At 46.0% G+C, this 13,442-nt stretch overlaps 1 protein-coding gene across 2 annotated transcripts in view; it reads left to right on the top strand.

Moving 5' to 3' along the window:
* The window catches only part of SLC2A9 (solute carrier family 2 member 9), a 203,934-nt gene extending 190,905 nt beyond the window's left edge, over positions 1 to 13,029 (top strand). The window contains exons 13-14 of one of the 2 annotated variants that reach the window (XM_036921115.2): positions 1,754 to 1,939; positions 11,538 to 13,029. In XM_036921115.2, coding sequence (XP_036777010.2) covers positions 1,754 to 1,939; positions 11,538 to 11,801 — 450 coding nt within the window. In that variant the 3' untranslated portion in view covers positions 11,802 to 13,029. Of the gene's footprint in view, positions 1 to 1,753; positions 4,555 to 11,537 lie in introns of those variants that run through there. The other variant, XM_036921117.2, reaches the window with a different exon arrangement.
* The last annotated feature ends 413 nt before the right edge of the window (positions 13,030 to 13,442 follow it).

Here is a 13,442-nt window from a genome sequence, read left to right as displayed (position 1 = left end):
AAGTAATAGCAGCTCCTGGCCGTGGGTAGCTTACCTCTTTCCTTTGCATATTAGGATCATTCTGGCTTCTCTTGAGAATAATCTTAAGGGGCCAAGGGGAGATGCAAAGAAAGGGGAAGCTACTGTAACAGTCCAACCAAGAAATGTTGGGGGCTTGCGCCAAAATGGTAGCACAGGTGGTAACAAGCACTCAGATTTAGAATATATTTCCAAGTAGAGCCAGCGTGATTTCCTGCTGGATGAGATATGGCAGGGAGAGATAAAGAGGGCCAGGCCTGCCTCTCAGTGTTTGGTTGGCTTAAGCAAATGGAAGGAGGGAGGTGCCACCAACCAAGATGGGAAAGAGCCGAGTAGGAATGGATTCAAGGCTCCATTTGGGACTTGCTACGTCAGATGCCCATTCAGCACAGAGTGGAGATGTCGGATGCCAAGTTGGATATATCTCATTTAGTCTTCAGAACAATACATGGTCTATATCACCATGTTAGAAATGAAGAAACCAATCTTGGGTTAAGTTCTGTCTCAGATGTCACATCTTAAGGGTCGGCGTGACATGTAAATAATGGAACCAGGATTTGAATCCTACTCAACTAACTTCAGAGCCCATTCTTTCCTTCTCTGTACTGCTCATGGAATCTTTGTGGACAAGTGGAAGGTACATATCCCAGGTATGGAGAGCTTACCTCATCCAGAACTTTCTCATGTACTTTAAAAGTAATATCTCATTTAATGTTTACAATAGCCCTACACATATCATTATTATCCTCACTTTTCAACTATGGAAACTGAGGCACAAAGCCTCAGATTCCATATATGGTGGATCTAGGATGGGATCCAGAGATCAAGCTCTTAAACACTATGTTGTACTCTAAAAATAAATGTTAAATCAAAGAATAGCATGGGATTAACTAAACTCATGATACTGCTTCTTGCATGGTATCATTTGAAAATAGCATCACCTTAGCTTTTGAGTCAGCACATGTTTGTTGCATGAACAAGTCACAGCCCTGGTAGCTGGCATCCATAAGGAAAGTCTTTTATTTCACAAACACTTATGGAGCAACTGGATGAGCCAGGCCCCATGCAAGGCACGGGAGACCTGCAGAGGTAGCCGAGCCACTGAGAAGCTCGGGGTCTTGTGTGTCGGAGGGGCATTCTGGTCCATGCGTCTCATGTTAGAAGCAGGACACATAAAATAGACTGCATGCAACATTTGTCTTTTATCTCGTCTCTCTTATTTGCACCAAGCTGTATCAGAGTTATCCATCAGTGAGTTACAGCTTTTGCATATTAGAAAAAAATGGTGTTATCTTGGCCTAGTCTGCACTCTGCATTTTTCTTATGAACTGGGGAATTCCGCTTCCCTTCAGACGTTATACTTTCTTCCTGTGTGTATCAGGGGTGGGGAGAGTGTGGTTAGTGGTAAATGTGAACTTAAGATAATGTTCAGCAAGTATTACTTTTTGTTTTCATGATGATTAATTTTCATATGCCTAGTTTTCAAAAAAAAACAGTAAAGGCTGCCATTTCCTCATTGTTAGCAGGGATTGAAGCTGATTTATTCATGCCCTGTATGAGAATATCTCCTATAGACTTTTAACAAGGCACCATTTAGTGAATCCACATCACACACGGTTTATCTTATCCAAGAATATCGACATATGAATGGGAGCTATGAAAATCTGCTCGGGGTGGTTTCACAGCCAGTTTTATGATGATCTGGGTAATGCTTTTTGTTTCTGCTTTTCTGCAGAGAAGTCTGGACACCTACTGCTTCCTGGTCTTCGCTGCCATCTGCCTCGCAGGTGCTATTTATTTCTATTTTGTCCTGCCTGAGACCAAAAACAGAACCTATGCAGAAATCAGCATGGCATTTGCCAAAAGGAACAAGACATACCCACCAGAGGAGAAAATTGACTCAGCTATAACTGCTGATGAGGTGAATAGGAGGCCTGAACCAGATTCCTCCCCGACCCTGCACAATCATGTCAACAACAGGATTGCCTAAATGGATGATCTTAACCATTACAGGAAACCAAAGATTTCCCTATGAGTTCAACATTATCAGGTTTTTAGAAATAAACTTTTGCTAATCTAACATCACAACCATTTGGGCTTTCTTCATAACTGAATCCCCTAAACTCTTCTGGAAGCTGGAAAGAATCACCTGGCTTCAGTAGACCCAGCATTCTTCTGTGAAGATCAACGGCCTGCCTTCCTCATGCAGGCGGGCCATTTGAGCCCATGGTTTCAAAAGGAAATTGGGGTACTAGCGTTTGAATGCTTTCTCAGAGGAAAACAACATGGTCTGACAGAGGACTAGATGGAGGAGAAATCACAAACTGAGTCTCAGTTCCAGCTCTACCTTAAGTAGCCTTCAGCTGCCCTCAACCTGGATCCTGAAGCCTCAGGGGACCCCTGGCTCTGGTGCTGGATGAAGGCTTTCAGAACTCAGTGGAAAGACTCCTTGTACCTCCTAATAAATGCCTGTTACCCATCTTTGGCTCTGCTTTGTGGATCTCAGGCTGAGGACACCAACACACCCTCCCCCAGTTTCCACCCCTCCCAGGCCATGTCCCATGGGGCTCCAGACTTCACCTCCAGAAGCTGTCTTCACCTCAGAGTACCAGAAGTGTTACAGAGGGCATAATGAGGACCAGTACGTGGAAGACCTAGAAAGGCGGATATAAGAAGTAGCTATTCAGTAGCGTGGGCAAATTGAATTCCGTTCAACTGAAAAAACAATATTAAGTGACTCTGAAGCTAAACCCAGCCTTGGTGGGAAAATGCTGGGATTGACTGGTGATGTCTGCCCTGGGTGCAGGAGTAGGGGTTCCACACATGTGCTTGGTCTTGCTGATCTTAGAAGAGGTTTATGTGAAAGACAGTGCATTACAGTTCTCCAGAAGAACAGTACATATATATAATCTACTATGAGGAATTGGCTCACCCAGTTATGAAGGCTGAGATGTAAAGCTTGGAGGAGTCCCACAATCTGCCATCTGAAAGCTGGATGGCCAGGAAAGCTGGATCTCAGGAAGGCCTGAGAGCCAGAAGAACTAATGGTATGAGCTCTTATCTAAGGCCAAAGGACCAGGTACCAGGAGCCTGATGGTGTAAGTTCCAGTCCTAAGGCAAAAGAAGACTAGGGTCCTACCTCAGCAATCAACTTGACAGCAAATTTTCCCTTCTCCAGCCTCTTTCTTTCCTATCCAGATCCCCAGTGGACCGTATGAGGCGTAGCCACACCTCAGTCTACCAATCCAGATGCAGATCTTGCGTAGAAATATCCTCGCAGACACCCAGAAATAATATGTGACCACATACCTGAAAACTCCATGGCCCAGTCAAGTTGGCCCAGAGTATTAAACATCACAGACAGTGAGTTCACCATCACTCAAACAAAGGCTGAGAGATTGTTTGTCTTGACTGTTATGAAGGAAATCTGTTGCTTTTGGAAGAAGTTGTTAGGAGAAGATGTGCTTAAGGACTCGTCCAACCTTTACATCCTAGGGCTGTTTGGGTCAGAACAGCTCACCGCCTGGCATTACGGTGCAGGCCCTGTGGTTTGGCGGATGCCCTATACTTGCCTCCAGAATGAAACAAACTCAAAGTGCCCAAATGCAAGTGAAAGTGTACCTGAATTAGCACCTGTGTGTTTGAATTTAGTATGTCACAGGAAGAGGGGGGCCACAGAGGGAATGCTCTGGGTCCCACAACACCACAGGAACCCTTCAGCCTTTCTCCCCCAGGCTTTTTTGACCACTCTAGACAAAGACAGCCTTAGCCACAGCCTGAGTGCTGACGTTCCTCTCCTACTGAATATGGTTTCATTGCTGGGCTTCTTCTCTGGTTGATTGACAGCTGAATGCACCATACCACCCAGCTTTGGTATGGCTGAAAAATTTGGATGGTGTTTGTCACCATGGAGTGAAACTGCTATATGGGTATTAAAAGTGCCAAGACCAAAATGCCAAATAAAGTATAAAAAGAAATCTTAGCTTCTAGTGTTCCCTTTCATTTGTATACTTCAATACTTAGTCACCAAATGTTTATTAGGGGCCTACCATGGACCAGGAACTAGGTGGGCACCAAGGATGAGTCAGTGAGCAAGAAAACACACTGCCCTGGCCTGCATTAACTCGTGTCCACCACAGAGGATTGCAGATCAGAGAATTATTAACACTAAAGTGTCATCAGCACTTGGGGAGGGAGACACCATGAAATAGAAACAAGAAATAGCAAAATCACCTATTGCAGAGTTGAGGGGAAAGGTGAGTCAGGAAAGTCTTCCCAAATAAATGGCAGAAATGGAATGAGAACCACACGACTCTCCCGCAATAGGCCAGGAAATATTCTTACATGTAATACATTTAAAAAGTTAATATGGCAACAGTAAATAAATTTTTGAAAAATAAAACAATAAGACTCCCATAATCTCAGATGCTTCAATTTCCCTAACACTATCATTTTCATTTTTATATATCTCTGTCCATTTCGGGTTTATTATTTATCCTGTCATAATCACAGAATACATTAAACAATTTACAACTATCTTGTCTCTTCTATCTGTTTCACTCTGTATTAAGTCAAATACATCTTCTCAATTCCAAAGCCTTTTGTTAGCACTCTAACATCCACTGCAGTGGAGTCTTTATGTACAGAGCTGTTTGTCAGTTAATAAAAAGTAATGGGGAGTGGTGAGTCACAGATGAACATTTCTGTGAGCCTGGCTGTGCAGGCTCTACTGCTTTGCTTTCTGAAAGGCACTAACCATTTAGAGTGCCCTGTATAGGTTCATGGACCCTGAATAAATGTCTACTCAAATTAATAGACCTTCCAGCCCAATCCCTGCCCAGGTATTAGGGATTAAGTCCTAGTCTTACTGTTTTACCTATTCTTCCATCTCCAAGCTATGGAGGTTGACATTTCCTCTTTTAAATGCCACTAAATGAAAAGCAACTCTTCCAGCTTCTGGTTCTGCTAAGGTGAAATAAGCACCCTTCACCCTATGCCTCCTACTAATTATAACTTAAAAGCCTGGGCAGACAACCTAATGCAAATATATGAGGGCTTTAAATTATAACAAGCAAATTGAGGAAACAAATCAAAACACAAAGAAAAAACAATATGGCTGTGAGTTTCCTGAATTTCTTTTCCTCCCATATCTCCTGATTTATATCCCAGGGCAGACCAATTCCCAGAACTGCACAATGAGCATCAACAGAAAAAGTTCCAGAAGAAACCCTCCCTATCCGGCCAGAGGAGCAGACAGTGTGACCCAGCAGGGAAAAGAATGCAAGGGTGAAGAGCATTCAAAAGAGTAAAATACACCCTCCCTCCTCATCTTACTCTGAGACAAACACCCCAGTCATGGAGCTGAACTCCTCAGATGGTGGAAGCAGTGGTGACCATATAGACATCTAAAAATCTGAGAAAAATTCTTCTTTCTGATGACAGGAGCTAACAACAGGGGCCACTTTTGCCTGAAAAGTATGAGTAAATGCCTGTTACTGTTTTCTTTCTTTTTTTTTCTATCAATGTCTTGCCCAGATGCAAACCCAGTTGTGAGCGTATAGCACATAGTGGGAAGCTAAAACCTTGGATTTCTAGTCAAAATCCACCAGGAGAAGTGACAGTTGGAAACTGGAGACTGTGGAGGAAATCACAGTGAGGAGACAGCTAAGGAAAGGGGACACCCTAAATCTGTCTATGAAACCCTGAGCTCACCCCTGAGCTCCCATGCATGAAACTGACTGGAAGTCATGTAGCATAACTTTGGAGAACTAAGCTACCAGGTAGGCCACCACATGGCTCCAGACTGGCCTCTGGGAGATGCATACACAAGGTGCCCCCAAAAGGCACTGCAAAGACCTTGAAAACTAAACTGCAATTGGAAACACAACCCACAGACTGTGGGTCAGAATATGCAGGCGGAGCATAACCAGAAAGTTTTAATAAGACACAGAGCCTCATAGTATAATATTCAAAATGTCCAAGATACAATTAAAAATGACTTGACATATGAAGAACTAGGAAAACTTCAGTAAAATCCAAGAGAAATCACAATCAACAGATGCCAACCCCAAACAGACCCAGATATAACAGCTACTTTAAAGTAATTATTATCGTCATGCTTCATGAAGCAAAGGAAACACTCTTGAAATGAATGACATAATGAATACTCTTGAAATGAAGCCATACTGGGGAAAAGATCTTAGGCATGTTTCCTAATATTGAGCCCCTGAGCTGAATATATGCACCAAAGCCTACAGGCTTTTCCCCACCCAACCTGAACTCATGCATATATTCTGTCTCACACATACTCAGAGCGGCCAGGCATTCATGTATGTAGGAACAAAGAGTGTGCAGTTCATGTGGCTAGTCAATTCCTGAGACAGAGAGAAAAGAGTGACACTGATAAGGATTCTTTCATCCAAATTCTAGTCAGGCTCCCCTGAGCATTCTTCTTGACTAGGCCTTGTCCTTGGCTCGTGCACCTCAGTTTCAGCAAGAATCCTGCTAAGCCAGCTTATGAGAACACCCCAACCTTTGACATCTAATCAAGGTTCTCTTCCTTTCTGCCCTTAGTATCCAATCCAGCTCCCCTTCTCTCCACCTAGCCAAGTCCTTCTCAGTAATTTCCATCCACTCACTCCCTCACCGTGCCCCATTGGCTTTAAATCCCCAGGTGCCCCTATTGTATTTGAATTGAGCTCGATCTCTCTCCCCTACGCAATAGTTTTAACCCCTACTGAAATAGTCATAAATAATGTTTTCTTGGCCTGTTTTAACTCTGTCTGGTACAATTTTTCTTTGACAATACTCAGATTTAAATGCATATAGTTAACCAACTAGAACATTTGAACCAGTTAATGTCAGAATCTCCAGTTCTCCAATCCAAGAAAACCAGTCCTCCTACCTTCTTTTCTCTGGCAGTGGGGAGAGTGAGTAAAAAGTATGAAAAAATAGAAGTTCCTATTTAAGAGACTCAAGAAGAAAAAGATAATGGCTGGCCCCTACATAGTGAGTGTCAGACGGAAAGAAAGTCTTGGCAGAGGACATCTTCTCAGTACAGCAAGAGTCACCCATGATCCAGCTTCCCTATCTGGAGTGCAGACAGGAAAGGGAACTGAGGGTGCCTGACATCAGAGAATGAGGTGGCAAGTGAAATCTGTAATTCTCAACCCCAGCTGCTCCTTCAGTTTGGGAAACTTCACAAGGAATGCAGCAGTTTGGAGGGTGCCACTCAAAATAGTCCCCAGCCAGGTATTCATGGGTCGACCCAAGAATGTGGTGCAATTGCCCAGCCAATCACCAGCAAGCGTGAGGGAAAGGAAAATTGGCAGGCTTGGCTTCCCACATCAGGGATTGGCTACACACTGCACGGGCCCTAGAGAGATTAGGGAGCTGGGATTATCTAGAAGCCTAGGATTGAGTGGAACAAAAGTCTCCCTTCTTTTTATTGTCTACTGAGACTGAGTTAGAAGTATTTGTACTAAGAGTTAGGGATGTTTTCCCTATAATGAGGGTTCCCTCATTTAGAAAGATGGCATTCCATCTGAAACATTTAGTCAAAGAACACTTGTACTAAGCTGATTATGCAAATGGATGAATGTGTTTGTGTCTGTGTTTTAAGCATGTTATTTCCCATGTTATTTCATATGTTCCCCTGCTCTGGGCATTATCAGCTGGTGCCTCTCTTAAAAAATGAAGAACTGCTTCAGGAGGGCAGAGGCCACATCTGTTGGACTTTACACTGTATCCCGCAAACATAGCGCCCAGCACAAAGCAGGTACATAATAAATATTGGTTGAATGGATAGATGAATGAATAGTTGATGTAGTAGGCATAAAAAATGGCCCACAAAGATATCAGGGCCTAGTCCCCAGAACCTGTGAATATGTTACCCTACATGGCAAAGGGGACTTTGCTGATGTGATTAAGTTAAAGGCCTTGAGATGGGGAAATTAATGGATGATCCAGGTGAATCCAGTGTAATCACCATGATCCTTAGAAGAGGGAGGCAGGAAGGGCAGAGCCTGCAACGTGATGACGGGAACACGAGAGAGAGCGGGAGGGAGAGCTGAAGGTGCTGTATTGCTGGGTGTGAAGATGCAGGAAGGTCATGAGCCAAGGAGAGCAGGCAGCTTCTAGAAGCTGGAAAAGAAAGGGAAATGGACTCTCCCCTAGAGACTCCAAAAGAATGTACCCTGTCTTGCCAATGGGTTTCAGCCCCAGACAAGTTCACTATGGATTCAATGTGACCAAAGAAATGACAATAAAATGTTCTTGGGGGTGAAAGGGTTATACCCAACTTTATTCCCACGGTGGCAGGTCAGTCACTAGAATCCTGTCCACTCAGAGCGAGTCTGCACACAGCAAGCCAGCCTCTGCCTCTGGGCCTCTCTGCCTGCACAGCTGTCCTCGGTGCTGCCACCACTCCAGCCTCTGCTCTGCTCTCCTGCAGCCTTGCAGCCCTGCCACCGTGTCGCCCAGAGCATTGGGCGGAGCTCTTTATATAGAGTCAATAACGATGTATTGCCCACACGTGTGTAGTGAGCTAGCCGACCAGGGCCAGGTGAGAATCCTGGCCACGGGAACCCTCACTTTACCTACATACCCCTTCTGGCCTCCAGAACCGTAAGATAAGCAATGTGTGTTGTTCTCCGGCACTAAGTCTGCGGTCATTCATTAGGGCAGCACAGGGAGCCGGTGCAGAGAGCCTGGAGCAGTCATCTCCACAGTGAGCTACAAGAGACACATTGGGTGAAAAGAAATATCAGAAAGGCTTTGTATATTCAGTTTTCATTCTGAAGGGAATATTGCTGGACTCCTTTTCTATGATTCAAACACTGTCCCAACCCAGACTAGCCACTGCTTAGATTCCGCATCTCACTGCTTCTCCTCGCAGATGACTGGAACACCTTCTCTCTTCCTCCTTTCCTCAGAATCTCCAGTGCTGACTTTTAATCTCACCCAGGTAGCACCATTTAGTCTTCTGATAAGTAGTAGGCATGAGGAAAGTTGCCTTTATTGGAGGGAGGAGCCAACAGAAGAACACGGGTGTAGTGACTGGGGACCTGGCCGTGCAGTTAAAGGCCTCAGGGTGCAGGACAGTGAGCAGTGAGGCCCCGGGGCTGGACCTCATGGACTCGACAGCCCAGAACTTCCGAGCAATGGCCCTGGCCGATGGGAGTCAAACTTCTATCTTGTTTAAGCTACTCTTATTCTTTTACTCATGACTAAACCTAAACTCAGTTCACACAGCTCGTGACAGGCAAGAGCCCGAGGCAGAAGCGGACCCAGCTCCTCAGGCCCTCGGCAGGCTGTTCCTCTGGGGCGCAGCGCCTCCCGGGTGAGGGAGCACAGCACGGACTCCGCAGGCACCGGTGGTCGGCTTGAGCGCCTTTGCCGTAGTCTCGGTGCTTGTGCGGCTGACCCGAGTTTCCTGCCCAACAATACTGATTTCCCTTCCTTTTAAGTTTGCAAAATCCTTCCGTGTTATTGTCTGTGATTCTGGAGACGGCCTGTGCGGGGTTAACGGCCCTGGGGAATCACGCCTCCCAGGACGCAGGCCCTGCGTGATCCCCTGCCGCGCTGAGTCTGGATTTGGCCACGCAACTTCCTCTGGCCACCGAGATATCAGAAAGGATGCACAAGCAGAAGCTTGATAAGCACCTGGGCCCTGGCGCTTTTGCTCTTGGATGCTAATTTCATCCTGTGAGGACTCCCTGTCTAGCCTCCTTGTGGACATGAGTCCACGTGAAGGGAGAGGCCCAGCCGAGCCCAGGTCCAGTGACCCTGCAGCTGAATGAAGCTGTACAGCGAGTCCAGGAGAAAGTAGCAGAAAAATCACTCAACCAGTTCATGGAATCAAAGAAATCATAATTTATTGCTGCTTTAAACTGCCAGGTTTTCACATGGTTTGTATAGAGAAAATGAAAGTACCTGTGGCCAGGATTCTTACCTGATGCTGGTCGGCCTGCTCACTGCACACTTGTGAGCAATACATTATTACTGACTCTATATAATAAAGAGCTCAGCCCAGTGATCTGGGCTGCAAGGCTGCAGGAGATCAGAGGCTGGGGTGGGGGCAGCACCCAGGACAGACTGAGATGGCTGTGGGGGCGAGAGGCACAGAGGCAGAGACCGGCTGGCTGCATGCAGACTCGCCCTGAGTGGACAGGATTCAGCACTTGACCTGCCACCATGGGAATAAAGTTGGGGATAAACACTTTCACCCCAAGAACATTCCATTGTCATTTTTCAGTCTCACCAAACCAAGAGTGAACTTGCCTGGGGCTGAAACCCACCGGCAACAGTCTGTTAGGCCATACAGAGAGAGCTGATACAGACCCAATATTTTGGGTTACATTTGTTCGTTATTCACTGAGTTGTGTAGCACTGCTCACCCCCAAACAAGAACAGAATAAATATTCAAAGCCTATTTCATTTGCCGAGCACTACTGTGCACTTATCCCAGGTAATGGGGACACACAAATGGATGAAACCAATCTCTTGCACCAAGAGGCTGAGAAAGTGTAGGGGCAAGCAAGCAAGCCACTGATAATCACAGGTCTGGGGGTTTCTCTGTGTAGAATCTTTCTCCTTCTCTTCACTTGGATAACTTCCATTCATCCTTAAAGACCGTACAAGGCACCCCTGCCTCTAGAACTTTCTATGATTCCCCAGTCTTGGCTTCTTTCCTGTTAATTTCTACAGAAGCCTGTGTTCACTTTGTTGAGGGATTTATCACCACATTAGAATTATGGTCTGTTTTTCCTTGAATGTCTCCCCTATTGGATTCTGAAATGCTACAGGAAAATGACTGAGTCGTCTCAGGACCCCATGTTCCTGTTAAGTGCCCCTTACATGTTTGCTGAACAAATAGATGCCACGATAAAGACACAAAGAGGGCGTGATGGGACCCCCAAGGAGAGAATGACTGTGGCTTGGGGCAGTGAGGACAGATGCCTCTGAGTGGTAGCATGTGAGCTGCAGCTCAGAAGAGAATCAGGATTTCATCAGACTGAGAAGGGGAGGCCAGTGACATGGGAATGGCATATTCAGAGAACAGCAAGCTGTTGGTGTGGCCAACCATGGGGGATATAAGGGTAAGAATGGCTGATGGTCTTGGTCTAGACTATGAAAAACCAGGAGTGGCACCCATACGACTTCCTAAATAGGCCTGGCACCAAGGCTTCCTGGCACCTTCCATCTATGGCTGAATCATAGGTCTGTGCAGAAACACCCTATTCTGATACTACTTCTTACTTGAAGAAATGATAGACAATGAGAGGCCAGATCATTATAATCAGGCCTTTTCCCATTTTGCTTCCATTCAACATCCATTAGCCGGTGTGAACCCCAGAGGACAGAGGTCACGTTGAGTGACAGGCACTCGGCTGCTGCTCACAGTTTCAGACATTTGCTGTAATTTACACAAGATGTGGATGTAATTATCCTTATCAGAATCCCTTCCCCTGGCAACCTTGTACATTAAGTCAAGTAAATTTCCTCTCATTAAATCACAGCATTTGGGGACTGCCGTTTGTCTCAGCCAAGAAGTAGAGCTTGGAAGTAATAAAGGCAAAGGATATAAAGAAGTTGGCTTCTCAGCAAGAAGTGTGGGCGGTGAAGACAGAGGCAATATTTCAGAAGTGTGTCGGGAGCCCAATCCTGCAGCAGTGCCTCCTGAATTTAGAGCCGGCCCCCCTCAGCTGCTCACATCCTCACCGCCCAGCGAACTGAGAATGCTGCATTTCATTGTTGATCCAGAAGCAGAAAAGAACAGCTAAAAGAAGGTGTTTTCAGTGACTGGAGCAGATACTTCAGAAATGGGCTTATAGTTTTATTCCATGGGTAAAGATAAACATAAATATTTTTGTGCTGAAACTATGTTAGGTGTTTTCACACATATGATCCCCTTCGGTTCTTGCAATAAGACTGTAGGTAGGTTGTGCACACTCTCAAAAAGTCCATTTCTTTTTCTTCTTGAAGCTTACAATTCTAATGAAAGAGTTTGGATTGGACACTAGAGACACTGGATATGTCGTATTACCTGCTAAACCTCCAGCAGTTACCACAGTTCCTTGCACATAGTAAGTGCTAACAGACAGCTGCCAAATTAATACATTAATTATATATAAGGAAATTTTTTGAAATGAGGAAATTTTGACAGATGTGGGAACTAAGTTTAAAAATATTGGAAATCACCAAGCCAGTGAACTTTGGCTGAAACCTAATTGCATAGAACACACCCACTAATGAATGCGTACCAGCTAGTACTCTTGGTTGCAGGTAACAGAATCCCAACTCATACTAGCTTAAAAATTAAAGAGGTTTTTCATCTGCTTCAGTAGGAAGTCTAGGAAGACAACCAGGTTCAATTTGGGCTGGATCTGTGGGCACAAATGATACCATTTGTGGTTCCAACACCATCTCTGCCATCTCTTGGTCCTGCTGGTCTCTGCTTGGCTTTCTCTGCTTGAGTTTCCTGCAGCACCAGCCTGGCACCTTCTCAGCTTCGCCATCCAGTGGGCGAAAAATCTCTTTCCCAAGTTATCTGTTGCTGTGGAGCAATACCCCCACAATTTAGCGGCTTTAAAGAACAGCCACTTTTCTGCTCACAGGTCTGTGGGTCAGCACATCGGGCAAGGCTCAGCTGGGCCATCCTTCAGGCCCATGTGTGGTCCTTGGCATTCAGTGGGACCTTTGTGGGCAGATGGTGTCAGCTGAGGCCACTTGGTCACCGATGCCTCATTCACACCTCATCAGAGGCCTCCACCGGGATGGTGAGATCTGGGATGTCTGGGCCTCTGTCTGCATGGTCTATGTCTCGGCATGAAGCGTTTCGGCCTCAGAGAGGTCCCATAGCCTGGCTTCTTCACGAAGCAGCAGAGCTCTTGGAGAGGCAAAGCAGGCGCTGCAAGGCCTCTAGGGGCTGAGGCTTGGGACGCCCACTGCATCTCTTCAAATGATCAGACCAAGTCATGGGACCACCCAAAATCAAGGGGAGGGAAATGGATCCCACCTCTTGATGGGAGGCTCCTAGAGTCACAAACAGTGGAGTGTAGGATAGGAGGGTTCCTGTGGGGTCAGCTTTGCAAACGATCCACCCCTCTCCGGGCCTGGAAGCCAGCCTCGGGAAGATTCTGACCGCCCTGCTCAGGTCATATGCACATCCCTGAGTCGATCACAGTGGCCAGGGAGGATGAACTGCTCATAAGCTCAACTCAGAAGTGGTGGGCCAGGAAGAGGGCTAGGGGTGGTGCCATCTAAGGGACAACTCCCCCACAGCCACCTAGAATCAGGAAGGGAGTTCCCAGCAACCAGGAAGAGAAAGGAAAAGGTGTGCTCTGAAGACAGGTGTAAAGGTGGCAGCCCCAAGGCAGGCTGTCCATCCCAAGGGGGTGATGATCCGCTGTGGATCCTGAAAG

Source organism: Manis pentadactyla, chromosome 5 (genome assembly GCF_030020395.1).
Source record: "Manis pentadactyla isolate mManPen7 chromosome 5, mManPen7.hap1, whole genome shotgun sequence".
Lineage (NCBI taxonomy): Eukaryota > Metazoa > Chordata > Mammalia > Pholidota > Manidae > Manis > Manis pentadactyla.
This window is presented reverse-complemented; position numbering and strand designations above follow the sequence as displayed.